General features: G+C 40.4%; 1 protein-coding gene across 4 annotated transcripts in view; it reads left to right on the top strand.

Annotated features, from left to right (window-relative positions):
• CDC27 (cell division cycle 27) overlaps positions 1-27,890 on the top strand; it is a 49,477-nt gene that overhangs the window by 15,702 nt on the left and 5,885 nt on the right. Inside the window, exons 5-16 of one of the 4 annotated variants that reach the window (XM_065422630.1) lie at positions 1,970-2,067; positions 3,161-3,315; positions 3,423-3,637; positions 4,499-4,613; positions 10,100-10,215; positions 11,292-11,391; positions 12,823-13,030; positions 14,376-14,545; positions 16,965-17,117; positions 18,695-18,903; positions 23,543-23,660; positions 25,135-25,263. In XM_065422630.1, coding sequence (XP_065278702.1) covers positions 1,970-2,067; positions 3,161-3,315; positions 3,423-3,637; positions 4,499-4,613; positions 10,100-10,215; positions 11,292-11,391; positions 12,823-13,030; positions 14,376-14,545; positions 16,965-17,117; positions 18,695-18,903; positions 23,543-23,660; positions 25,135-25,263 — 1,786 coding nt within the window. Of the gene's footprint in view, positions 1-1,969; positions 2,068-3,160; positions 3,316-3,422; positions 3,638-4,498; positions 4,614-10,081; positions 10,216-11,291; positions 11,392-12,822; positions 13,031-14,372; positions 14,546-16,964; positions 17,118-18,694; positions 18,904-23,542; positions 23,661-25,134; positions 25,264-27,890 lie in introns of all 4 variants that reach the window. The other 3 variants (XM_065422628.1, XM_065422631.1, XM_065422629.1) reach the window with 3 other exon arrangements.

Raw genomic sequence — 27,890 nt, 5'->3', positions numbered from 1 at the left:
TGAGCCAGGCTCTTAAGCCTCCTCCAGCACACACTCAGGCAGGGCCACACCCACCTGCAGAAAGACACAGACACTGAGATTAGCTCTGGGAAGACTCAGTTTAAGGGACTTGCCCCAGCACTCAGGTGCCCACCTCCCTTGGAGTGTAGACCCAAAGGTATATTGTCTTGCGCTTTATAGAAAAGTCTGCACAGCACAAGCTCATAAAAGTTTGCCCTCTTCCTCAATGAAGAGATGTGCACAACTTCTTAGAAATTGCACAAACTGGGTTTAATAATAAAAAAAAATTATTAACTACAAAAGGCAGATTGTAAGTGATTATAGCAAACAGAACAAAGCAGTTTACTAAGCAAATAAAACAAAAAACGAAACTAAGCTTGATTCACTAAAGAAATTGGCTACAAATAGTAATTTCTCACCCTAAATGTTGTTTCAGGCAGATTGCAAAGGTTCTTGAAAGCCAGCTGCACTGGCCTGCAGCTTGAAACTTCAGGTATTATTACTCACAGGCTAGACACACTTCCAGCCTGGGCTCAACTCTTCTCCCCCCAGTTCAGTTCTTCTTCTTTCCAGTGTTTCCCAGTGTCTGTTTGGGTGGGGAGGCAGAGGAGAACCACGATGATGTCACTCCCCTGCCTTGTATAGCTTTTGTGTATGGCGGGAACCGTTGGTCTTCCAGTGGAAAAACACTGGAAGGTGGAGTCCGGTACCAGGTGACTCAGTCACATGTGTCTGCAGGGTCGTAGCAGGTATTACTCGCAGGCTGTTTGGAGCATCCACAGGAAGACGAAGCTCTTTCACAGTCCATTGTCTCTGCTGATGGGCCATCAGCCCTGTCTGACTTTTTCATTGTTGTACCTGAAGGGCTAGTTGTGGGTGTCACCCAAAGTAGCACATTTGAAATACAGATACATGGTCAATATTCCTAGCTTCAGATACAAAACTGATACATGCATACAAATTGGATAAACACATTCAGTAGAACTGTTTCAATGATACCTCACATGACCCCTCTTGCATAAAACATGTCATAGTCATATCATAACAATATTTCTATGAAGAATATGGGGTGCAATGTCACACATAGTACAGATGTTTAAAAACAAAAAATCTTTGTAAAATACATTAGGCATATTTTGAATGTTCTTTGTTTTGGGGGGGTGCGAGACCCTCTGCTACCATAGAATGTTGATAGCCCTACCTACCAAACATCTTGTTATTTCCTTGCTTAATTACAGTTAATAGCATTGCCGCAGTGTAACTGAGCACGCTTAAATGTTAGTTTCAGGCTTCGTTAGTATTGAACCTCTTCTCTTTTTGGTGTCTGCATTATTTGAAGCTTAATATAACCTGGATTGTCAGCCTGCTGCTTTCCCTAAGAGAAACAAACAAACAAATCCAAAAACCGTATTCCATTTAATAGTTTTAATATTCAAGCATAGCATCAGTAGTTACTAAAAAAAGAAGAGAGACCTCGAAATAAGTTACTTTTTATAGCCTCCCCCCCTCGCCCCCCCAATTAAGAATTATTATCCAGCACAAAGTTACTTTGAATTGGACACCAATATGCTGAATACAAATAATCATTTCGCAACCTAAAATGGCTGAGAGGCTAGTCTGTTTATTTGCTGTTTGCCAGGAAGTGGAGAACACTCATTACAGCAAGATGCCGGTCTTCTACAAGAGATCAAGTTGTACTTTCATCAACTCTTAAAGCCTGTGATGGTTTTTGAGAGTTCATTACAAATTAAAATGAGTAAACTTAAAACTTTCTCTAAATATTTCAGATGCAAAAATATTGAATAACTTTTAAATTAACTGACTGTTTCTGTAGTCCGCAAAATGAGAATATAGCAGTAGCTCTAAAGAGGTTCTTGTTTCCTTCTCCCCTCACTTCTTTTTGAAAGTTATGCGTAACATAAATGCTGTTTTAACTTTCCTTCAACTATTTGTTTTAATTCTCTTACAGCAAGACAGACCGGCTTGCCAAAGGATCCGAATGTTACCAAAAGAGCCTTAGTTTAAATCCTTTCCTCTGGTCCCCTTTTGAATCGCTATGTGAAATAGGTAGGTCTGCGAAACTCAATGTGAAGAGATGTGCTTTAAAAAAAATTGCCCTCTGGAGTTGGTATTTTCTCATGCAAATAATTGACTGAAAAACTTCTTAAAATTTCTTTGATAGTGCCACAAGAGCAATCCACATCTAAATATGTTGTATTTCTGTTTAATTTTGGAGCTGCTCCTCATTTCCTGACTGTCTGGCTTTTATGACTTCTAAAAATGAGCTTTTGTGGGGAGGCGGGGGAAGGGAGGAGCGAGAGAGGACCAAATATATCTTCCCTTGAAGAGGAAAAATTGTGCTACAGTTCTACCTCTGATAGCCTCTTTTCTGTAATAAGAGCTCCACAGAACTTAAAGAAGAAACTTGCCCACATCTAAAAGCATACACTTTTTTGTAACCATTCTTTTTCATTCAGATTATTCCAAGACACATTTTTGGGTTAATTTCCAACTTTTGTTGTGGATTTCTGATCAACTCAGTCAGAATTTTATCTTCTAAGATAATTTTGTAGGGACCAGCTGGTAGATGATTCTGTCCAATTCTCTTTGAAATAAGTGAACACTGATGTGTCAATAAGCCTTCCTACATTCTTGTCTGGATTTCTAGGAACTTTGTGCCTAGGATAAGAACATAAGAGTGGCCATACTGGGTCAGACCAATGGTCAGTCTAGCCCAGTGTCCTGTCTTCTGACAGTGGCTATTGCCAGATGAGTGAGACAGATTGAACAGAACAGGGCAATTATCAAGTGATCCATCCCCTGTCATCCAGTCCTGGCTTTTGGCAGTCAGAGACTTAGGGACGCCCAGAGCATTTGGTTGCATCCCTGACCGTCTTGGCCAATAGCCATTGATGGTCCTATCCTCCATTAATTTATCTAATTCTCCAGGGGATTAAATGAAATGGATAGAGGTGGTAGAGTTATATCTGAAATCCAAAATAACTTAAAGTCCCTAGTGTAGTGCTTTTAAAAACAAACACACAAAAACTTGCTCACTTTTCTTAAGATACCTAGTGTCCCTTCTATTTTTGCTTTTACCCAAGCACCAAATATATTTGGTCATGGATAACAGTGGTTAAATCTTTCTTCACTCTTACAGGTGAGAAGCCAGACCCTGACCAAACATTTAAATTAACGTCTTTGCAGAACTTCAGCAGTTGCCTGCCCAACACTTGCACAACATTGGTGTCTAATCACAACATATCCCACAGACAGCCTGAGACTGTCCTTATGGAAACTCCACAAGACACAATTGTAAGTTTCATCCAACCCTCTGATCTTTGAAGCAGTTGTCCCAGTTTGAATGAACGACTTAAGAAATACTTGCAAGTGAATGTTATAAAAGATGTCTTCCATTTCAGGAATTGAACAGACTCAACCTGGAATCCTCCAATTCAAAATATTCCTCCTTGAACACAGATTCCTCTATGTCTTACATTGACTCGGCTGTAATTTCACCAGATGCTATCCCTCTTGGATCAGGAACTGCCATATTATCTAAACAGGCTCAAAATAAACCAAAAACTGGTCGGAGTTTACTGGGAGGACCAGCTGCTCTGAGCCCATTGACACCAAGGTAAGACTAAGACTGGGAATTTAAAACCCTGCTTTGTGACCATTTGCATTGCCACTGTTCCTTGTGTCTTTGGGCAAGAATCATGTCTTTCTCTATATATTGTATGGCACCAAGCATATTGACAGTACTTGGTAAATAATGCTGCTGAGACAAAAGCCAAATCACTTAAAAAAAAGTAGCCATTCATGTTTTAGTAGTGGTAGTTTTTCATCCAAAAAAATCAGACTTTTAGAACAAACTTCAGTAACTAATTAAATAAGCCACCAGCAGTTTGTGACTTTAGAAGAGTGGCATTTTGATTCTGTGTGTTGCTCGGTACAACTTCTGCGATAGAAAAGTCACTAATAAAAGGATTGTGAATTTCTTTTTCAACTTTGAAACCAACAGTTAATAGTAAAAGCTGCATTAGGGATTTGTAATGCCTTTTGATGTGAAGGACGGTACTCCCCCCTTATAGGTTCACATGTTCTGTCTCATGATCATGACTCTGCCATTGTCTTCCTTTAAAAAAAAAATTAAAAAAAATTAATTAGTATTGCAGCAAGGTCTGTTGGCCCCCGCTGAGATTGGAACCCTCTTGTGCTAGCTACTGTAAATGCGTAAGAGAACTTCCTTGTCCCCAAAAACTTGCAATTTAAATAGACAAGACAGAGAAAGAGTAGTAAAAAAGAAATAATCTTATCCCTAATTTATAGATGGTTATGGAGGCATAGAGAGCCTTGCATAAGGGCTTACATAGGAAGTCAGAGGCACAGCTGGAAATGGAACAACAAGATCAAGCTTCCTCTGAAATGTTTTTAATATAATACTGCTTTTCAAGGATGTCCTGGTTCTGACATCTCCATTTCATTCTTTCCTCAGTTTTGGAATTTTGCCACTAGAAACCCCTAGCCCTGGAGATGGATCATATTTACAAAACTACACTAATTCATCTTCTGTAATTGATGTGCCATCTACAGGAGCGCCTTCAAAGAAGGTATCTTGCATTCAAGAATGTGTTTGCCATTCTGTCTGAGCTTAAATACAAGGGAATGTAAAATTAAACTCTAGTGCAAGTATATAAGCATCGCAGATTAGCTCAGTTGCTCTGATAAATTGGGTATTTTTTTTTCCCTTCCAGATTTTTTGTATTTGAAATTACACTTTCTCCCTCAGCCAGCCAATTATAACGTCCTTCTAAGTCATGGAAATGTTTTCAGTGACTTTATTGAGAATGAAAAATGTCTATATAAAAATGGGTATATTAAATAAAAAATTTGCTTTTACTAAATTCACTTAAATTGTCAGTATTTCAGTTTGGTGAGTTACCAAATACCCTTATCAAGTTCTGAACTTTTTCTTTTTCTCACTTACCAATTTGTTTCTTTCAATTGATAACTAGAGCTGATCAGGAATTTTCCAACAAAACGTTTTTGTCAGAAAATGCCAATTTATCTAAATCAAAACTCTTCACAGAAAAGGGTTGGTTCTGATTAACTTTTTCAGCTAACATAAAAATGGCCATACTGGGTCAGACTAATGTCCGTCTAGCCCAGTATCCTGCCTCTGACAGTGGCCAGTGCCAGATGCTTCAGAGGGAATGAACAGGACATTTGAGTGGTCTACTCTCTGTTATCCTGTCCCAGCTTCTGGCAATTGGAGATTTAGGGACATCCAGAGCATGGGATTGCGTCCCTGACCATCTTGGCTAAAAGCCATTGATGGCCCTGCCCTCCATGAGCTTATCTAATTCTTTTTTTGACCCAGTTATAGTTTTGGCCTTCAACATCCCATGACAATGAGTTCCACAGGTTGACTTGCATTGTTTGAAATACTTCCTTATGTTTGTTTTTAATCCTGCTGCCTATTAATTTCATCAGGTGACCCTCTGATTCTTGTGTTATGTGAAGGGGTAAATAACATTTCCCTATTCACTTTCTCCACACTTTATAGACCTCTGTTATATTCCCCCTTAGTTCTCTCTTTTTCTAGGATGAATATTCCCAGTTTTTTTCATCTCTCCTCGTATGGAAGCTGTTCCATACCCCTAATAATTTTTGTTGCCCGCCTCTGTACCTTTTCTAATTCTAATCTAGCTTTTTTTTTTTAGATTGGGCAAGCAGAATTTTGTGCTGTATTCAAGCTGCGGGCGTACTGTGGGTTTATATAGAAAAGGTTTCAAAACAAATTCCAGTCTTCCAGTTCAAAATGACTCCCCGCCCCTCCCCCCCAAAAAATTTTAAGCTAATTATAATACCAAATAAATTATGATAAACATCAACATGAAACACTTTGACCCTAACTAATTTTTTTTTCAGATTTTTGGCTCATGAAAATTTTTAAGATTTTGACTTTCCCATCCTAAATCAGGATGCAAATTTTTTGATCTCATGAAAATTTTTGCAGAATCAGAAAACCATTTCCTGCCCAGATCTATTGATAATCCTTTTGTTCGGGGTTCCTGCCTTTCTAATGGAGGTGAACCGTCATTAGAACACTCTACAATGGGTTTGGATGAATTACTGATGAATGTTGAGACCTTTTTTGTAATAATACAAAAATATTGTTAATGCCACAAAAAAGAATTTTACTAAATAAGATACAGTTGTGATTGTTAATTAAACAAAACAGGAACACCACTATATATTTTTTAAAGCGAATTAAACATGGCCTTATATATTAACCAAATTGTAAAACATCAGCACGTTGCAGAGGGCAGTTTGTGTTAACTATAGCTTGAGTGGCTATTTCATATCAAGGTTAAGGCTATTATTTATTGGTGCAAATGAGGGCTGAGATCCTAAAAGCTTGTCCCACCTGGGTGAAACAGATCTTAAATTTTTTACTTTGAGCCTTTAAAAAAATGTCCGTGTTCCTTGTACCACGGTGCTGTGTGGTAAGGACAAGCATTTTGCTTTAGCTTTACACAGCCACACAGCTTGGGTGTAGGGTACCTCATTCTACCTAGCCATTCCCATCCCTTTTGAGAACCAGAGCCTGCAAACGGGACAGAACTATAGTTCTGCTCTCTCACTTGTGCTGTCCAGCAGAGCAGTAATACGTGCTGTAAAGTGAACCTTGCAATCACCTACAGCAAGAGAGGAGCATGGGAACAATTCTGACTCTGAGGTGATTGTAGCTTTGCATTGTCTTATGTGCAGGGCTGAGCCTAAAGGCTCAATCAAGTCCGCCAAATGTTCACTTGTATATCGTCTTTTATTCTATTACTTTTTAGGGTTGTTTTCGGAAGTATGTGAATTGAAATTACCACACATAAGGAAGCATGAGAGCGGCAGTTCTCAGCTTGGTTCATGAATCAGCCCAGCCCAGAATACTTGGTGATGGTCCACAGAGAGCTGGCTGATAGCATGATGCTAACTATTGTTTCTATTTTAAACATTTTCCATGTAAGCATTTGCTTTAGTTGCCATAGAGATGTTATAGGTATCGTGAATGGGAGGCAAGGTGTCCGAAATGATTCTCTAAGATATGGTCTACGATGTAGAAAGTTTAAGAACCCTTGTGTTAGAGAAAATCTAATGACTTAACCCACTTGCTACGGGCACCTTTTCTTTCTTGAGAATATAGAATTTGTATCTGCTTCCGATCCGCAAATATGTTCTGCGGATGTAAAGCGGATATCTGCAGATTTGCAGGGCTCTATCCATATATTTTTAGTAAATTATATGTATTTTATGGCATTCTTGGTGCAACTGTTAATAGCTGCCCTTTTCAAAGACATTTATAAAGGAATGTATTTTTAAGGTGCTGAAAGGTCGTCTCAAATAAGGTATCAAATTCCTCCAAGTAGAACTTGCTTTATCAGTCAATGGTCTGGGCAAATTCAGTGTTGGTGCTTAGCTTGCTGTGTTTTATTTCCATTAGTCAGTCAAAATTTGAGAGCCCTTGACCTGGAAACTTGACCTACAAGTCCATCTACCAGCTAGATCATCTCCCACTAACTCAGCACTCACTCTGCTGAATCACTTATTTATGGATTTGTCACTTTTGAATGGTGTAGCTACCAAGTCTTCCTCTGTGGCCTCCTGATGTCTCTCCACTTTGTTCAGAACTCTGGAGTCACACTTTCACCAATATATACAAGCACGGCTGCATTACCTTTTACCTGAAAAACCTCCACTGGCATTTCATCGCTGCTAAATCACATTCTTCCTCAGTATCCTCCATCGGTTATGCTCTGTTTTGCATTATGCTCTTCCCTCAATTAACTCACTTGCTCGTTCTGCCCTTAGTTTTACATTCCCATCTCTGCTCTGTTGGAGCAGGACCTTCTGCTGTGTGCTACTGCAATTCTCCGGAAACCTGCTTGCCTCACTGATTCCCATCCTTGTGTATCTTAAAACCAATTTCTAGGCTTCTAACCAGTTTTCCACAACAGAATTGAAAGGCAACCATCCTTGTATTTGGGCATGTCTGTGTATGTGTATTCTCCCAAATGCCTTTTTCTGTTTTGTTGTTGTTGCTGTATTTAGAGGTCTATGAATGTAACATCTCTTTAAATGCTTTTTTCAATGCTTATTGGCTCTTAGGGTGGGGTTTTAAGTAAAGGTGTTAGTGCTGTAATTTTTAAATACAGGAGTTAAGATTTTTTTCTCTTTGTAGTAAATGATCTGGGTTCACTATATCTTTCTAGTGAAACAACTTTTATACATCTCGAGCCACGTGGTAGGTTAAAATATTAAGGAGATAAAGCCCTATTTGTTGACTAGTTTCCCCTCGCTTTTGCTATGTAATATTTCATCAGTCCGTTGGTGTACTTCATTAATGCATGTGGACACACTGCTTTTGAGTTACATTTAATGTTACTGTCTAAACAAACATTGAAAAGCATAGTTCTAACAAATGGCTTAGCATTCTGGTGCATGTTCTATAACATCTAAATAATTGCTTACTGGTTTCACTTCTGCTCCTCAAATTACCTGTAACTATTTGTGAACTCAGTAGCTGTGACGGTGCATGCCTTGTAGTAGGAGTTTCCTAAGGAACATGTAAATAAAGAAACGAAACATTAGGATGGATCCAAGTACATCCTGCCTGAAGGGACAAGCAGTCTTGGTGGGTGCGCAGTGTGTCGTCCAGGATTGAACTAGTTAAAGGGGAAGGGCAGGACAGATGCTTTTGTTAATAAAATCATCCGAAACTAATGTAGCCAATGCTGTCTCATCCCAGTTTTAGGCAGCAAGCAACTTGGAAATGTGTGATATTGGGGGAATTTTTTTTTCTGTTTATAATGACTTCAGTGGATCTGAAAGGCTTATTTTGGGTAGCGTTAGTGAGGGAGGGATAGCTCAGTGGTTTGAGCATTGGCCTGCTAAACCCAGGGTTGTGAGTTCAATCCTTGAGGGGGCCACTTAGGGATCTGGGGCAAAATCAGTACTTGGTCCTGCTAGTGAAGGTAGTGGGCTGGACTCGATGACCTTTTGGGGTCCCTTCCGGTTCTATGAGATAGGTATATCTCCATATATTATTATAAATATGCCTTTGTTTCCCATTGTAACTTAGAGTAAATGGTCAGTCCGTTGGATCTAGAAAAAGTATGAACAAAGGCCACTCTGAATCCACAGTTATGCTAAGTTAATGAGACAAGTTTGTCATATTGCAGGTACCAATTTCTGGTAACCGAGGTGAACATCATAGCTGCCTCAAATGCATATGCAGTAAATGTGCAGAATCTTATTGGCAAAGGGTATGCTATGTGAATTGAAATACTAATTCTGTACTAAACATAGTGATAAACAAGTACTTAAGGTTATTGGAAGCTGTGTGTGCAGTGCCTAACACCAATGAGGTTCCAATGCTGATTGGGGCCTTTGAGTGCTACTAATATAATGTAATTACTGAAAAATGAAATTTCTCTTTCCCAGTTTGGTTACTTTGTGCGTTTGACAGCACTTCACGTAGTCCGTCTTAATCCAGTGGGGGAGACTTTATAAAGAAATAAAATACATATTTTCACTTTGCATGTCCTGGCCTGATTCCTGGGGCTTCTTCCTGCCAGCGGATGGAGACTGCACATCTTTTTGGTGATATCACCCCTGTATATAAGGGGCTTTCTGCCTTAGAATCATAGAATATCAAGGTTGGAAGGGACCTCAGGAGGTCATCTAGTCCAACCCCCTGCTCAAAGCAGGACCAATCCCCAGACAGATTTTTACTCCAGATCCCTAAATGGCCCCCTCAAGGATTGAACTCACAACCCTGGGTTTAGCAGACCAATGCGCAAACCACTGAGCCTTGCTGAGCGCAGTTGTCCTCTCTCCACCTGCTGGAGAGAGAAGTTTCTTTGCTGGCTGATTCTCTAATCTAGAATATTCACTCTTGTTTAATAAAAGAATTCTGCTGGTCTTTCCCCTCGACTCACTGTAAATATTAAATAGGTATAAATTAGTTATTTTCTGACATGATGTAGTCAGTGCGTTTAGTGACATAATAACAAACCTGTAGAAATTTTGTGTTATGCAGTCTGTCACCAGGATAAGCCAAGCGGGAACAAAGTCTGTCTTCTCACAGAGTGGAAATAGCCGGGAAGTCACTCCAGTCCTTGTTGCACAAACACAGAGTTCTGGCCCACAGACAAGGTATTAAAAAATTACATACCTCAGTAGCATCTTTTACACCTGGTTTTGCTTCTTGTGTCCTTATCAAATAAGCACAAAGTGAATCTGACCTATGGTATGAAGTGTCATTCCTGATTGGATGAAGAAAGAGATAATGTGAAGTGGGTCTTATTTAAACAAAATCTTACAATAGTAACCAGTATTTTTGCTAAACTAGTAGATTTCTGCAATCCGTTCAACTAGTTCTTGGTGGAATGGCCTAATTGCAATTCGGTATGAAGATCCTGACTTGGCAATTCTCTCTACAAGGGGGATTTTTAATTGCATTTTGCACTGTACCTCAGAGTTCTCATGGCAAGAGTACCTCACTTACACAGAGGCCAAACTATGCCTTACGACATTTGAGAGAATGATTTCAACTTTCTAACTTAGTTGTAGATTTCTCAATATTTATTTTAGTAATAAACGTTGATAAACAACTTGTTTAAAATGCATCACTTTAACAGTTCAGAAAACTGCCAAATGTGTTGTGTATTCTCTTCCTTGTGTGCACATGCTTAACTTGCATTTGCATTAATCAGAATGTGCCTCAAATGGCTATTCAGTCTTGACTCACATGAGCATGAAGTTAATTTTGGTATGAAGGCCTTGTTTTCTTATGTGGCAGAAGGGTCCCCAGACTGACGTATGGTAAGAGACAGCCAGCCTAATGACAGGCAAGACTTTTATCCACTTGGTTATTCTTGGCTGCCAGTTTGGGTTTCCCCTTAGAGCCAAAACTTACAGCTCTCGTTGCACCAGTAGGACTTACTTGCTATATGTAGGAGAGGATAGCTTGATTTTACTTAGCATAGAAACTTACTGGTTAAGCAAATACCACATAAACGGCTGCAGTGATCACAAACGTGGGGGAGGGAGTGGTTAAAATCAAAATTTGGGTTATATAGCAGCACGTAAATCTGCCCCAGGGAGATGGCGGCACCTTCACACCAGTGTACAAGACATCTGCTAATTTAATACAAATTAGTAAAAAAAAATAAAAAAAAAATAACTTTTTTTTTAAAGAATTTTACTTCTAATAAGCTGTTTATTTGTAGTACAACCCCTCAGGTATTGAGCCCAACCATTGCTGCTCCACCTAATGCACTGCCTCGAAGAAGTTCTCGCCTATTTACTAGTGATAGCTCTACAACAAAGGTAACATAGGATGTATACCCTAAATAATGTATCCATTTTCTTCTCTTTCTACTTATGCTAACTAATAACCTGATTATTCAGCCACTCAGTACAAAGCTCCCATTGAGTAATGTGTGGAGCAGCTGAAGAATTGGCCTTCTAATGTGCAGAAGTTGTGAAATACATTTGGCTGCACAACATGAACTTTATAGTACATGACTTGATTTGAATTTTTCAGTTAGCATGCGTGTCTGTGTGATGTTTTCAAAAGTCTTAACACCTAAGTGTTTGTATCAAGTGAACACTCATCCTGATGTGTTGCTGGGCTCAAATTAGTGACTGACAAACTTTATAAGTCATTTACAGAACATATTTCAGTCGGGTTAAATTTCAGTCTGGAATTGCAAAAATTCAGTTATGATGCTGTGTATTCCTCCTCAAAGTGAGAGAATCCACCAAAGTAATTATGCAACTCAGCAGCAAGAAACTAACCAGAAACAAGTGTTCCTAGCTGGTTTCACACTGCTCCCAGCACCTTTGGAAAAAGTGCTTTTGTGTGAGAACAATCTGGTAGCTGCTCATCTGCAGAGAAAGAGGTAGAGGTTTAGGTAGATGTCCTACTAGTAGTTGATCTTCTAAAATCACTGTAATATTCAATGATGCTGAGAGCTTTAGTTAGGAATTGAAATATATTGGAAAAGTGAAGTACCAAAACGTTAAGTGAATCAAAGGAAGTATCAAAAATTTGTCTTGTGACCTGTCAGTAGTATATACTTGGGGATTACCTTTCCCTCTTCAGATAATCTCTGAGGCAATAAACTGGGAAGACGAAGCAGGGTGAGGGGACCTTGCAGTGAAACCCAGAAGAAAATAAAGCTAATATTTACTTTTTTTTTTTTCTTTGTATTTCTTGCATCCTTATTTTTGCTGAACCTTTGCTTTCAATAGTAAGTTCCAGAATGAGAGAGAATACTTGAATATCCCTTCTTCCCTTCCCCTGGCCTTCCACCCACAGCCTTTGAAAAAATAGGGATGGCCTACTTTCCTGATTGATGAAAATGAAATTAGATCTCTGGATGAGAGGTGCAGTATCCTCAATACACTTGGTAAAGAGACTCTGTATAGTCCAGATACATATATTTGATAAATGACTTGGGTTGGAAGTCTTTTTGTCAAAGTCAGTTTACTGCTTTCATTCAAGCTACTTTATAAAGATGCAGTGTAAAACCAAACCAATAACCTTAGTGCAACATTATGGCTGAAGTTAATGTATACATTTCATGACTACGTTTAAGACTTTGTATCACTGTTAACTTGGTTATTTTGTGTGTGCGTACATCTGTTAGTCACAATTATTTTAGTAAAACAGGAAACAAGCATGTCTCTATTCTTTGATTTGCACTCCATTTGCCTGTATATAAACCCTGGTTTGAGACTTTTTTTTCCTTATAGGAGAACAGTAAAAAGTTGAAAATGAAGTTCCCACCTAAAATTCCAAACAGAAAGACAAAAAGTAAAACAAATAAGGGAGGAATAACTCAGACAAACATAAATGATAGTTTGGAAATCACCAAACTGGACTCGTCCATCATTTCAGAAGGGAAAATCTCCACTGTTGCACCACAGATCCAGGCTTTCACACTACAGAAAGCAGCAGCAGGTTTGTCTGAAAGCTCTCAGAATGTAATAGAGCCAAATGTTTTCCAGTTGTATTTTAAGGTTTGATGGAAACTACTGGTCACCGTAAAGTGTGTTCATTCTCTTCCATGCAGTGCCTTTTAGCCTCTGAGTAACTAAAACTGCCATTTCATAAATATGTAACCATCAAATTTCATTTAAATTAAAAGTATTAAATTGTACTATCGATAACAAGTGGATACGCTTAATTGCAAGCAATGTTCCAGAGAAATACAAAGTTACTGTAGTATCTACCTTTTACATCCTTTTTTTTTTTTTTTTTTTTTTTCTTCTTTTCCTTCTCTTTAATTTTAACTATTATGAGGCAGATCTACAAGTACATTGTGGCTACTTTATGCCATTCAGAACCAACACAAAGCAGCCAAGGTGTTTTGGCTAGTTTCCATCAGTTTCTCACCTCTACCTTCCCCTGCCCACCCAGTTAAATAGATCTGGTGCAACAAGTGACTTTTAAAAAACAAACAATTTAAATGGTCACTTTTGCTGTTCTTGTTTGACTTCTGGAAGAGGGTGGGCCCAGCAGCCTGGCTTCACAGAGGGTCACTGGCTTTCCTAAAGGGAGCTCTGCTTCAGTCGCATTGAGACCCGGAGGTGGCAGCCATTTTGAAAAAAAGCAGTTTTTCATGGAATTCTCTGTAACAAAACTTTAAATTTCTCCTTTTTCAACGGCATCTGGACAACAGTTACGAAAAAAATGGCAAAATATGGCTATTAATCACTTGAAAAATATTCTTCAAAATGTATTCAATGCATGAGACTCAATGAGCTTTAACGATGTGGGAGACGTAGACACTCAAGTCCATGTTCTAAAAATCATTTAGTACAAAAAAATTATCAGATATAGGATCCCAAATTTCTTAAAGGACCCATTTTTAATTCTTAACTTAAAACTAGTTAACTGATTTCCTTGTATATTCTCAGAAAATTCATTTTGTGCTCAGAGTAAGTGCTGTAATTTTAGGGAGGATATGCCGTATTCTTCATACATAAAGCACAGGTTCAACCACTTTAAGTGTAAAACTCAGCTCACCCTTAACTATGTAACCAATTTGTAGATAGGTTTATTCTACCTTTTGGCTTGAAAGGAGGTGGCAGATGTGTTACCTAGTTTTCACTGCAGGAGTTGGTGCGCAAAACCAGCAGGAGTATATAATTCTGTGCTTGGAGTCCCTGCATGGTTCTCATAAGAACAGGGACCTCAGAAGGGTGTCTGCCATAATGTATAGTTTCAGAGAACAGCAGCTCCAGGCAATTAATTCTTTAGCTCTTGTCTCTCTCTTTTATTTATTGTATTTTTCTCCTAGAAGGATTGATGAGCCTTCTTCGTGACATGGGGAAAGGTTATTTAGCCTTGTGTTCATACAACTGTAAAGAAGCGATAAACATATTAAGCCATTTACCTTCTCACCACTACAACACTGGCTGGGTGCTGTGCCAAATTGGGAGAGCTTACTTTGAGCTTGCAGAATATATGCAGGTAGGCATAGAGCAGATGCATGCTTTTATTTTAAATTTTTGTTTTGCATAGCTTTGCACAGAATTTGCTGGCTTCCTGTGAAACCTGAGGAGAGTCTACAGTTAGGATGGGATAGCATAGCTGTGTAAGCATCAGGTTTGAAATACCTATCCTACCTCGAGCAGTTTCAGTTTCATCTGGATCACTGCAGCCCTTCCACTTTCTGAGGTGGCAAAATTGAGTTCTATGCTTTTTATTGTGTTGTGGGTCTTTCTTATGAGATATTAAAAACCAGCATTCTTTCTAGTCAGCAAAGACATTAAAGACCGATTCCTATGACACTTTTAGTCAGAGCAGGGGTTTGCTCCAGTGTCTTTTGGCCAAAATCTCCCCTCCACACCACAGTTATGTCCCTGGCACTGGTTGACTGTTGCCGTCCATCCTGGAGGTAACAGTATTCAGCTGTGCTGCATCTATAGTTTGTGAAGCCCAAAGGAGTCCTTCACAAGGAAAGGTGCACATATTACCATAAGATTCTTTAAGTTATGATGGTAACTGACCTCTTGAAAGTTTGTTTTTCCAAGTGGTGGAAACGGCAAACCTGTTAGAATTCTGTTGTGGATGGTCTCCAATCTCTGAAATTACAGTTGTAATTTTTTAACAGTTAAAATAAATCCTGTTGATTTCCTCATGTGATAGACATTTACATGTAATAGGCATGTAACTTAGCACTTCAGTTCAGAGTTCCTTTTTCAAAAGCCCAATATCCCTTTTCATTTCCAATTTCCTAATCCTTACCTGTTAATGGATTTATAAGAGGTGAACGTAGTAGATTTCTGAGGTTAAGTTTTTGTTTTATAAACTATGCACTATGTATTATGTCGTTTTAAAGAAAAACAGTTGCTCCTGGACCTTGTTTGCATCCTGATCATGTCCACCCACTTGGAATGTACAGACACTGTTAATATTTCATGAAAGACCATGCTATGGACCCCAGCAGTTTCTTAAAGCTTTTTCTTACCTATCTTTTAACGTTGTTACTGATTTGAGTACTATTATCTGGAATCTGTGAAAGGAACTTGAGTTGGCATAGTAACATAAAATCAAGAATGAATTTTTGAGTAGACAAAGGCTGTATTTCCTTTGAACACTTTATAGAAAAAAGTAGCCCCATATGGTACTTTACTTCCTAGTGAACCAACCTCACTACTTCTGGCACAGACACACCCTTATGCATTGTAGGGAATCTTTCTCAGGCTGTGCTCTTTCATTTACTTAGTAAACAAACACCTGCAACAGCAAGGTGGGTTAAGGCTGGAAAGGCCTTCAGCCATTAAGATGCTCCAGTATCTAGTATAAATGCAGTCCTTGAAGTGTACTGTATTTGGATGGCTAGGTAATGTGGTTAAGACCATCCACCTATGCAATATAAATCTTCGATAATAGAAATTCATAATGTCTTGATCTCATAAGAACGGCCATACTGGATCAGACCAAAGGTCCATCAAGCCCAGTATCCTGTCCTCTGACAGTGGCCAATGGCAGGTGCCCCAAAGGGAATGAACAGACAGGATATCATCAAGTGATCTATCCCCTTTCACCCATTCCCAGCTTCTGGCAAACAGAGGCTAGGGACACCATTCCTTCCCATCCTGGCTAATAGCCATTGATGGACCTATCCTCCATGAATCTATCTAGCTCCCTTTTGAGCCCCGTTATAGTATTGGCCTTCACAACATCCTCTGGCAAGGAGTTCCAGAGGTTGACAGTGTGTTGCATGAAAAAATACGTTCTTGTGTTTGTTTTAAACGTGTTACCTATTAATTTCATTTGGTGGCCCCTTTGTTCTTGTATTATGAGAAGGAGTAAATAACACTTCCTTATTTACTTTCTCTATACCACTCATGATTTTATAGACCTCTATCATATGGCCCCTTAGTCACCTCTTTTCCAAGCTGAAAAGTCCCAGTCTTATTAATCTCTCCTCATACAGAAGCCGTTCTATACCCCCAGTCATTTTTGTTGCCCTTTTCTGAACCTTTTCTAATTCCAATACATCTTTTTTTAGATGGGGCGACCACATCAGCACATAGTATTCAAGGTGTGGGCGTACCATGGATTTATATATATCATTTTACCAATGTTACTCCTTTATCTTACTCTTTCCATCCTAGTGCATGAAGATATCGTAATCTGAGTCAGACTGTTAGGGGGGGCTATTACAGATATCTGCTTGTCTCAAGTAAACATACTATGTTTCTCCTTTCATTTGGCTAAGAAGCTAGAAATGCCACAAGATTTGAAGCTCTCCATGTTGGTTTTTGTGTTTTATAGGTGGTGATAGACTAAGCATCCCCACTGCTTTATATATCTCTGAAACTTCCTCATGTTGTCCTTAGTGCTCTTCTTGAGGATTTCATTCAAATTCTTTTGTTTTTAGGCAGAGAGGATATTCTCTGAAGTAAGAAGGATTGAAAACTACAGAGTTGAAGGCATGGAGATTTACTCTACAACGCTATGGCATCTTCAGAAGGATGTTGCACTTTCAGTCCTATCAAAAGATTTAACAGACATGGATAAAAATTCACCAGAGGTATACTGTAATATATTGTGGTGGTGTATGTTGCTGCGTACAGTTATTTCCTTATCAAGGTTAAAGATGATTAATGAGTCGGAACAAACTCAGTAGACTAGTCTAATTCGGGTATATTTGTGTAACAGAACTGTCTCGTATAAAGGCTACTGGATTACCTGGTGGATCGAGGATGATGCCTGTAACCATTATAAAAAAGGCATGTCAGCCTGCATGGAACAGGCTGAAATCCATTAACCCATCAGTTACGACTTTCATTTGCATAGCCCCTTTCATCCGGAAAGATTTCCCCGTCATTTATTCACCCCGACGCATGGGAGGGAGTGCTCTCTATTAGGTAGAAAAGAGGTATCCAGGATTGCAGGGGTTTTGTTGCCTGCTCTGCTACTATTTTAATGTCTTTCTGTAACACCCTTTTCCCTGTAGTAATATTTAATTAACTGACCACCTAAAATTTGCTAGATATCATCTAAACATGTAACGCATTACAGTCTTAAATTTGTCGATGAATCAAACAATAGGCTGTCAATAGAGGGGGCAGTTGTGACTGTATGGACACATGGTAGTGTAAGGCTGTTATGTGCAAAATGTCCTGTCCATTTTAATGAGAACTGTAACCTATAAACATGCACACTTTATGTATTATTAATGTTCTTTTATTTGAATGTATAATTTTTTGTTCTTTACATTTATTAGAGTTCAGAAAAGGTAAGAACCTTTTAGCGTGTGCTTTTAGTGTGTTAGAAGACTGGGGAGAAAGGTGGAAGGTTATGGAGGATAGCAGGACAGGAGAGGTGCATATAGGCCTGGGGAGAAGAAAGGAGGAAAACAAGAACAGAAAACCTGTTCGTTGCCAGCAAGCAATTCTTCATGTGGAGAATAGTAAATGTCAAGTAAAATGTCCATTAACTACAGCTAGAGGAGTCTGGAGATCAAAGAGAGAAATACAGCCTCCAATAATACGAGGTGGTGATGTTGCTACTGGGGACTCTTAAGCTCTGATCCCTCAAGTCGTGATGCAGGCTGCTGTATGAGATGGGGAGTGGGGGTTTCTACTGGAATTTGCTGTCCCTGGGTGGGTTCCCCATTACTCTGCTGGAGAGAGTGAAGGGGGGATGAAACTTGACTGTAGCTGCCTCCAGCCCGCTGTTCTTGCTAGTGCTAGAGCTGAATAGCTGACTGCTTATAAGCTCCATATTGTGTAATCCCTGTAGTATTTAACTGCTGCTGACTTGCTGTGTCTCCTTGGGCTCTTGACCTCTGTATCCCAGTTTTCACTATGTATAAAATGCATCCAATCCTCTCTTCCTCCAAGGAATGAGACTTTAAGAATATTAGTTAAATGCTTTGAAATCCATGGATGAAAGCTGTTCTATACATGTATGCATAACGCTCTAGGTAAACCATTATGTGTTTCATCCTAGCAGTGGCTGACATGTCTCGCTGCTGGGATGAGGCATGCCAATACTCTAAAAACACAGCTCAATAGAAGAATACCAGTTTAAATCAATTATTTATCACCCTCATGTTGTAAAAAGGGGATTTGATAGTGACTTTGCAATGTTGCTGTTTACTAGGCGTGGTGTGCCGCAGGAAACTGTTTCAGCTTGCAACGGGAGCATGACATTGCAATCAAGTTCTTCCAGAGAGCCATTCAAGTTGATCCAAACTATGCGTATGCCTACACTCTCCTGGGGCATGAATTTGTGTTAACAGAAGAACTAGACAAAGCATTAGCCTGTTTTAGAAATGCAATCCGAGTCAACCCTAGACATTATAATGCATGGTAAGTTTTCAGTATTTTTTGTTAATGAAAGCACCAAGGGAAGAAGTGTATTTTATTGTTGACTGCCTTTACATGCTGCAAGTGTAGGCACTCGGTTATAACAACTCGGATAATTTTTTATTTCTGCCACTTAATCACATGAAAGAGTGACTCGATCTGTTACAAGGAGAGATCTGACAACCGATATCACCATCATTGTTGCTGGATAGTAATTAGTCTTTTTTGTTTAAAAAAAAATGCATGTACTGCATTGCCTTACGTTCTCATGGCATCACATACGATGCATTGTCCCACTTCCATTTGGTTAAACATTTTTGTTCACTGGCACTGCTCCATTTCTTCAGTGCTGCTCTATGCCAGCCAAGGCGGTGAATATAAATCCTCTTAGTAGCAGATGGGGGACAGGAAAAAACAAAGTTTTTGGTGAGACTACCCTTACAGAAGGAGGTCGCCCGATCTGCTTACTCTATTCCCTTTGATTTCTTGTTCCATGGAAGGAGAAGCAACTTTACTGTTTTGGTTGGTTGGTTGTTTTTTGTTTTGGTTGTTTTATCTCCTTCCCCTAATTCTTGCCTTTGTCAGGATTATCTGATTTTAAAGCAGAATACATTCTTAGGCTTGGTCTACACTTACCCCCCAATTCGAACTAAGGTACGCAACTTCAGCTACGTGAATAACGTAGCTGAAGTTCGAAGTACCTTAGTTCGAACTTACCTCGGTCCACACGCGGCAGGCAGGCTCCCCCGTCGACGCCGCGGTTCCCCCGTCGACGCCGCGGTACTCCTCTCGTCTAGCTGGAGTACCGCAGTCGACGGCGATCACTTCCTGGTTCGACTTATCACGTCCAGACAAGACGCGATAAGTCGAACCCAGAACTTTGATTCCCAGCCGCTGAACTAGCGGCTGGGTGTAGACATACCCTTAGTGAAGAGCTTTTTTTTTTTTTTTTTTTTTAATCATTTTCCTTCTCTCTCTCTCTCTCTCTCTCTCTCTCCTCCTCTCCAGCTGCCTTGTATCCTGCATCATCCAGTTGTCAGTGTTGTTTTCAATCACTGGAAGTCTGAACATAGCAGCCCCCAATGTAGGCAGAATTTTGTCACAAAAGTTTCATGTGATTCCCGTCTGCAACTTTTTGTAGGAAAAGCATACTATCTGGGCTAGCATAGAGGATCTTGGGGAAGCCAAATTAACAGTCAAAGAATTAGCAATTCTTTGATTGCTTATTTATATGTATTCCACTCCCAATGTACATGAACCAGAGATCGGAATCTTTTGACTAGAAGTGTCCTTTGGCCCATGCCTGAATCTGTCCCCTAAATGCCCTGGCACCTCTCCTTCCCGAAGACATAAAAGGGTGAAGGGGAGGCCCAACCCTCCTCAATTCCTTCGGACTTCCCATGGCTCAGAGACAGAACTGCAAGCAATATCCTTTGTTCTTGTACACTTGCATAGTTAACTTTTAGAATAGTTCTAGTATAGTTTTGATAGTGCAGTGTATGTTAAGTTTCTTTATAGGTAATGCTTTTTAGCTTTTTTCCCCCCCCCCCTTCCCTATTGTCCAGTACTCAGTTTTCATGTTAGAACAGAAATCCCCAATTTTTAAGCCTTGCACTTTGTGAGATGGCTATCCCCTTTAAGGATGGCCACTCAAAATGTTCATTTTGCTTAAGTGAGTGGCACATCATGAGTAAATATTCGATTTGTTCATTTTCAAAATGAATGAAAGCTAAAGAAGCTTGTGTGGTAAACAAGATCTGTTTGAATCTGAGCAGTCTTCCAAAAGTGCCCCAGTGACCACTGGCTCTACCACCAGTTCATGGGCTCCTACTGCTTTGATATATGCTGCAGCAGTTCTTGCTCTCAGGTCTTCATCAGAGAGGGGTAGGGCTCATCACCAGTCTTTGAAAAAGCATTAGAATAGGTCACCATCCAAGGGATCTCCTAAGAAAAAGGCATAGACATTCAGTGCTGAATGAGGTTAAGGGGTAACACAAGCCCTGTGTTTGTCCCTCTGGCACCCCAAAAGACTCCAGTGTGCATGTTGGTACCCGCTACTAAACAGCCCCTCGCAGTTGCCCACACTGTTGCCATGGTACCACCTTCAGGTCTCCTGGCACCAACAGTGGTATTGCTATTGGCTTTATCAGTACCAGTCTCATAGGCACAGTCCTGGCACTGAGGGTATCTAATTTAATGTCAGAGGTACCAACTCACTCTGCACTGAGCTTCATAGTACCAAGGGATTTGGCAGTGTCCAAATGTCCTGAGTCTCTTCTGTTTTCCTTAGCCATTAGAATTCTTACATTGGTATTGAGCTCTACTAAACTCTCAGCACCGAGTGTGTATATATGGCACTGGCAAGAGATGTCCCTAAAGAAATTACAAGGGCTCCTGTTTGGTCTACTCCATCTCTAGAGAACAAGTATTTCTTCTCCCCATCAGCCTCAGACCAGAATAGGGAGGATTCTCCTAATTACTCTCCAGTCTACCATACCTCTGACAAGGCATCTAGGGCACATGGACGTTAATGTAGGCACAGGGATAATAGGGAGGGACATTCTTCTTGGGGACTCCCCAGGCTACTTGCACAGTTTTGCCCAGGGTCCTCACTCCTAGCCTTACTGGGCTCTTTGAAGTTCTCAACACATTAGAAAGCCCACCTCCTCTACCCGCTCCAGGGTCAGATCCCATTCCCCTGTAGCATCTACAAGAGTTCAACCCTGTCAGCGTCCTCCGGTCCCTCCTGCTCCCGCACTGCAACTGCAGGCCTTTGAGGAGCAACATTGCTCTGCCAACCTAACTCCAGCTGCCATTTCTTCACTGTCACCTGATACAGCTATAGTTCTAGCTGTGCCATCACAGCTATATGATAAGACCTTTCAGGATCTCCTTAGAAGAACAGCTAGCTGAGATTATGATCGGGATCATACACAAAAAAATCTCACAAATTATTAGACTTCTTATGTACTTTGTTACAGGAGAGATTAACATAACCAGTTAATGAAGAGCTCTTTGTCACCTTAGCTGTGCCAGTTCTGACCGCATACCTCCAACACCATAGAAAGTAGATAGGTACCAAGTTCTCTTGTCAGGGTTCAAATATTTTTATAGTTGCCCTACTCCTGAGTCACTTGTTACCCCCACCCAGGAACATATAATACAACAATCAGATGTGTTCCTTATTCCATGGTCTGTTGGACTGATGTATGCTTGCTCACCAATCCCTCTGAATTTGAGGGTGTTGAGAGAGTTCAGACAAGAAGCTGAATCTATGATACTAATGGCATCCGCTTGGCCCAGGCAGTTTCAGTACCAAGATGTGATGAAGCTCTCTCTGTATAGCCTCCATTAACATTGTCTCCAAGACCAGCTTCACTGTACCTCACATCCTGGAGGATGGCTAGTTAACCAACATGGAGTAATCTTGTTCTAAAGATGTCCAGAACATTTTGATTCACAGTAGAAGGGACTCCACAGGACTCACAAGGCCAAGTGGAAAAGATTCATTATTTGGGTGGAGTATCATTTCCCTTTAGAGTCTGATGTTACCAGGATTAATGATCTCCTCTCGTTAAAGAGATCAGGATTCTCTTAGCTTTAAGAGCACACCTAGCGGCCATATCTGCTCACCCACTCACTGTATTCTCACATGCTGTGGAAAAGAGCCTCCTTAGTGGCAGTTGCTTCTGCTTGCCAGGTAAGTGAATTACAGGCTCTCATGGCAGACCCACCATGGTCCCACTTAGGCCTCCTAGCATCAGGTTCCTCCTTGAGTCACCAAGAGTGGAATTCATGTAGGTAAGCACTCAAAGGGGGTGGGTGGGAGGCTATTTACCTTAAAGTAACTGTGGTTGTGGTCTACATGTGTTCCAGGACCCACCTTCCTTGCCTTCTGCTACAAAGTCTTATTACCTGAATTCTATATTGATGAAGGAACAGAGAGCTGATTGGCCCAGTCCCACCCTCTGAAGCCCTTGGGTGTAAGGGCGTAAGGGCACTTCATGTGCAAGCCAGTGGATACTGCTGGCCAAAAGATTCCACTTTCCAGTGCATAGTTATTGCTTCTCTCTTTGCAGCTCTGTATACACTTTAACTTCAGATCAGATTTCCTTGTCTAAAAGTGCTTCAGCTACAGTTATTCATCTTCCAGCTGGTCAGGGTGAACTGGTGCCAAAACCCAATTGTGAATTAGTAGATGCTATAGCTAGTTTGTGAATGACGGGGTTACTCTCTGAGCTAACGTAGTCACTAGTGCCTGGGACATTAAAGGTATGGCTGGCATAAACTGTCTCTTGATGTCCATGGAGTTGCTCCCGCTTACACAAACAGTGAATTTGGCCTATTCTATTTAGCAGAAGATAGTCTTAATTCTGCACTAGATTTACATGACTCGGATGCCAAAATTTGAAACAATATGTTGGGTGCTGCTATGGTTACAACGTAAGTTTACCCAAACTGTTTTAGTGGAAAGGTTTATGGCTATATCTGAATCACAAGAACTTCATTGTTTGTTTCCATTGATCTAATCTGTCAAATTAATGTGCCAAAGATCATTTTCTTCTGCCAGTACACACTTAATAATAAAGGTTGGTTTGTGATAAATCAAACTTTATCTGACAAACTTGTTTTATCCTTGCAGGTATGGGTTGGGAATGATTTATTACAAACAGGAGAAATTCAGCCTAGCAGAAATGCATTTCCAGAAAGCACTCGATATCAATCCTCAGAGCTCAGTCTTACTCTGTCACATCGGAGTAGTAAGTAGATTGCGCTTACCGGTAATTCTATCCTTGTTCTGTTTTAATCTGCTTTTTATTGTGTGTGCTCACAATAGAAAAAGCATATTATGGACCAAACTTTAAGCAAAGGCCCTGCCCTTCTTCCACTTGTGTGCAAAATTGCATTCACACACACATTTCTGGTTTTTGCAGCTACAAACACCTGTATTTGTCCTGGAACAATGCTATCATCTGTGCCTCCATAAGTGTTTTAAAATTTACACCCTCAAAACTGGACAGTTGTGCTCATGTAGATGATAGCATTTGTGTTCACACTTGAGCAATTTTTGCTCTTTCACATTGTGGGCACATGCACAAGTAGAGTAGGGATCTGAAAATCAGTCCTCATATGCAGAGCCGGCTCCAGGGTTTTTGCCGCCCCAAGTGGCAGAAGAAGAAAAAAAAAAGCCGCGATCGGCGGCAGCTCCACCACGCCGCTTTCTTCTTCGGCGGCAATTCGGTGGCAGGTCCTTCCCTCCGAGAGGGACCGAGGGACCTGCCGCCGAAGAGCCCGACCTGCCACCCCTTCCCCTTGGCCGCCCCAAGCACCTGCTTGCTGAGCTGGTGCCTGGAGCCGGCCCTGCTCATATGAGAAAGTTTTAAGGAATTGAGTATTCACAGAGAAAAAACGTAACTGGTAACTAGCGCATTGGTCCTCAACTGCTAGTACAAACCCTGGAACTGGCACTTGGGGCTCCCCCACTCTACCTTTTTAATTAAGTTCTGTTTGGGGCCTCGGGGCCTCCTTGCTCCTCCCCATCTCCTAATCATCTATATATGTGATGACCCTTAATTCTAAGAGTAGGGATTTCTAAGCAACTTGTGTCAATTACTAGCACAGTTAAATAGGAAGCAGTCGGCACAGCTGATATGGCCAAGATCTTACTGTGATTAAACTGGCATAGATGCCTGAAAAGACTGAGCCATTGTTTTAGGTCTGTCCCTCTGCCTGTGAAGGATTCATACAACTAGAGCAAATGCTCTGTTCTAATCTAGAAAGCTGTTTTTTATACGTTAATGATTGTTTGAGTGATGTGGGGCAGACCAGTATCATGGCGGTTGGTTATGTGGTCATCTGCTGACACTTTTCTCACTTGCAGTATGGTAACAAAGTATATAAAAGCCCTTGGTTAAGCTTTTCCTGCCCCTGATTCTGCTATGTTATGGGTTTTCATTGCCTTTATGTTCTAGGGCCGGGGTATTGAACTAGTTCGGTGGTAAGGGCCAAATTACCATTCTGCTAGAGTCTGGGCTGGGAGTAAAAAGCTTACTAGCGAGAGGTAAATTGTGCAGTCTTATCTGACTCCAGAATGAGTCTCTGTATTTGAATATTGCATTTTAAAGGCACTGGATTTTGTCAAATGTATTTTTTTTAGTAGTCTGGTCGGATCCTGCCTTCCCCTCGTTTCTTTGAAAAAGGAAGTCTATTAACATCATCTCTGTTCTGTTGTAGGTCCAGCATGCATTGAAAAAATCTGAAAAGGCTTTGGATACTCTAAACAAAGCCATTAACATTGATCCGAAGAACCCACTATGCAAATTCCATAGAGCCTCTGTATTATTTGCAAATGAAAAATATAAGGTAAGACATGGATGCTAGAAACTGAAGTCTCTCTAAATTCCTTAGGGTCTGCAGCTGTCTGAATGATGATGAATTCAAAGTTAATCAAATCTTGATTCTTATTACTTCATAATGGAAGCTATGCTTGGCTCCAAGGATATATCTCACTCTGATCACACTGGCTATGACTGTTTGAAAGACCTGCCTCTTTTCCCAGTGTAATATACTGCAGCAGTTGTAGTCATCCTGGCATTAATGCGAATAGCTCCTTTATTTGAAAGGAAGCCTTCTGGTATCAGGAGGGCTACTTGACTCCAGTTAACCAAGTCCATATTTGGTAACCAGTTCAGCACCATATTAGGAGGTCTGTCCTTTATAACAGGTGTTTCTTGAGGGACAATCTTTGTGGGGTGTGTTAAAATCCTGCTGCTTTCAATTTAGGGGTGGAGGTTGGTTTTTTTTTTTTTTTTTTTGAAGGTGATCTCTGACTAATTTAAAAAAACAGGAGTACTTGTGGCACCTTAGAGACTAACAAATTTATTTGAGCATAAGCTTTCGTGGGCTACAGCCCACTTCAGCGGATGCATAGAATGGAACATATAGTGAGGAGATATATATACATACAGAGAACATGAAAAGGTGGGAGTTGCCCTACCCCACTCTAAGAGGCTAATTAATTAAGATGAGCTATTATCACCCCACCTTTTCATGTTCTCTGTATGTGTATATATAGCTCCTCAATATATGTTCCATTCTATGCATCCAATGAAGTGAGCTGTAGCCCACAAAAGCTTATGCTCAAATAAATTTGTTAGTCTCTAAGGTGCCACAAGTACTCCTCGTTCTTTTTGCGGATACAGATTAACACGGCTGCTACTCTGAAATCTGACTAATTTAGTTTTCCACACATGGTCTTAAAACACCTATAGACTGATAGGCACAATAACTCTAAATGCGAAATTACAGTTGAATGCCCTCACAAGATCAAACTCTAGAACTGCTTGCATAGTTCTTCTGGAGAATATTTCCTCTCCTCTCTGCCCCGAGCATGAGTCCAAGCATCCAGACACTAATGTTCCCCAAGCTCTTAACCAACAGTGAAGAGGATTACTACCAGAGTACCTGCTTATTTATCTTCTTGACTTGAACTGGAGAGATGGTGTTAAATATCTTTGTTCCAGGGACCTAGCCAGAAGCACTCGTAGCAGTAGACTAGGCAGTACAAAAATAAAAATAATTCACCATGTAACTCATGCTCATGTAAAGAACTGTTGGAGGATCAAAAAGTAGCATTGGTAGCATCAGGCCTGGTGATGTGAGCAGAGAATCTGGGACATCCTTTTATCTGGCAAAGGGATTAAGGTTGAGCCAGTGCCATCTCTACTGGGGGGAGCCAGCAGTGCAGTAGATATTTTTGTAATGGTTGGCTTAAAAATTGTCTGCCTCTTGAGGCCCGAGATGTGTAAAATCTGTTGATGATTTGAACTTGCAAATGATATGGAGAGAACCTTATTTACAATCTTTTCTGAAATGTTGTGGTATTGATGAGTTTAGACAAAGGGAGTTGCTCAGAAAAAGTGCAATAAAATTGTCCCACAAGCAACCAAAGTAGTAGGCAAACTTATATTTCAAAGGTCTTATTATCCAGCTAATGAGAGCAAGCTGGACAGTCTGGGCCTGGTTTTCTACTGTCTTGCACTGTTATATAGGTACTTACTATACTTGTGAGAATGAGTGTGGTGCTCTTCTTCCCATGCCGCTACTTAGGCCATGTCTACACTAGTGAGCTCACAGCTGTACCGATGCAGCTGTGTCGCTGTAAGATCGTTCATGTCGTCACTCTGTGCCGACAGGAGAGAGCTCTCCCATCGACATAATAAAACCACCTCCGTGAGTGGCCATAGCTATGTCGTCAGGAGAAGCTCTCCCTCTCACATAGAGCTGTCCACACCAGCGCTTCTGTCTGTGTAGCTTAGGTTGCTCACGGGGTGTGTGTGTGTGTGGGGGTGTTTCACATCCCTGGGTGACATAATTATACCGACAAAAGTGGTAGTGTAGACATGGCCTAAGTCTAGCTGGTGGGTCCTTGTGTCCCCTTCCTGTCTTGCTTAGCTGAGGAAACAGGACCACAATCTGGCTCATGATGAGACCTTATTGTAATATACACAAGAAGAAATTACACTGATAGTGAGAACCTCCATTTTGAAGTTCCTAAATGTAGGACAATTTAAAACACTTTAAAGTTAAGGATTTTAACACAAAGTCCTGGTGTAAATTCTTAAAAATAAGATGAAGGGGAGAAATGCAACCAAAATTGGAGGAAGATGTCCAATGGGAATAAAATAGCAAATGTAGTCTGATGCAGAAAAGATACAGAAGGTATTCCAAAAACACTTCTTTCCTAAGGAAGTACATATACAATTGCTGACAGTGCCCAGCCTTCTTCAGCCTTAGATTTTACAAGAAGGAAATTTAGCTGCACAAGCAGCAATGTGCATTTAAATAATCTCTGGATTTAAAAAGATCAGACCCTTAACTTTTTTTAATGTAACCAAAATGCCATGAAATTTAGCACATTGCACTGTCTGAGCTCACCAACTGCACTCTCGTGCGGTAGCAGTCTGACAGTAGCGTCTGTTATCCCATAT

Source organism: Emys orbicularis, chromosome 25 (assembly GCF_028017835.1).
Source record: "Emys orbicularis isolate rEmyOrb1 chromosome 25, rEmyOrb1.hap1, whole genome shotgun sequence".
In the NCBI taxonomy this organism is placed as follows: Eukaryota; Metazoa; Chordata; order Testudines; family Emydidae; genus Emys; species Emys orbicularis.
This window is presented reverse-complemented; position numbering and strand designations above follow the sequence as displayed.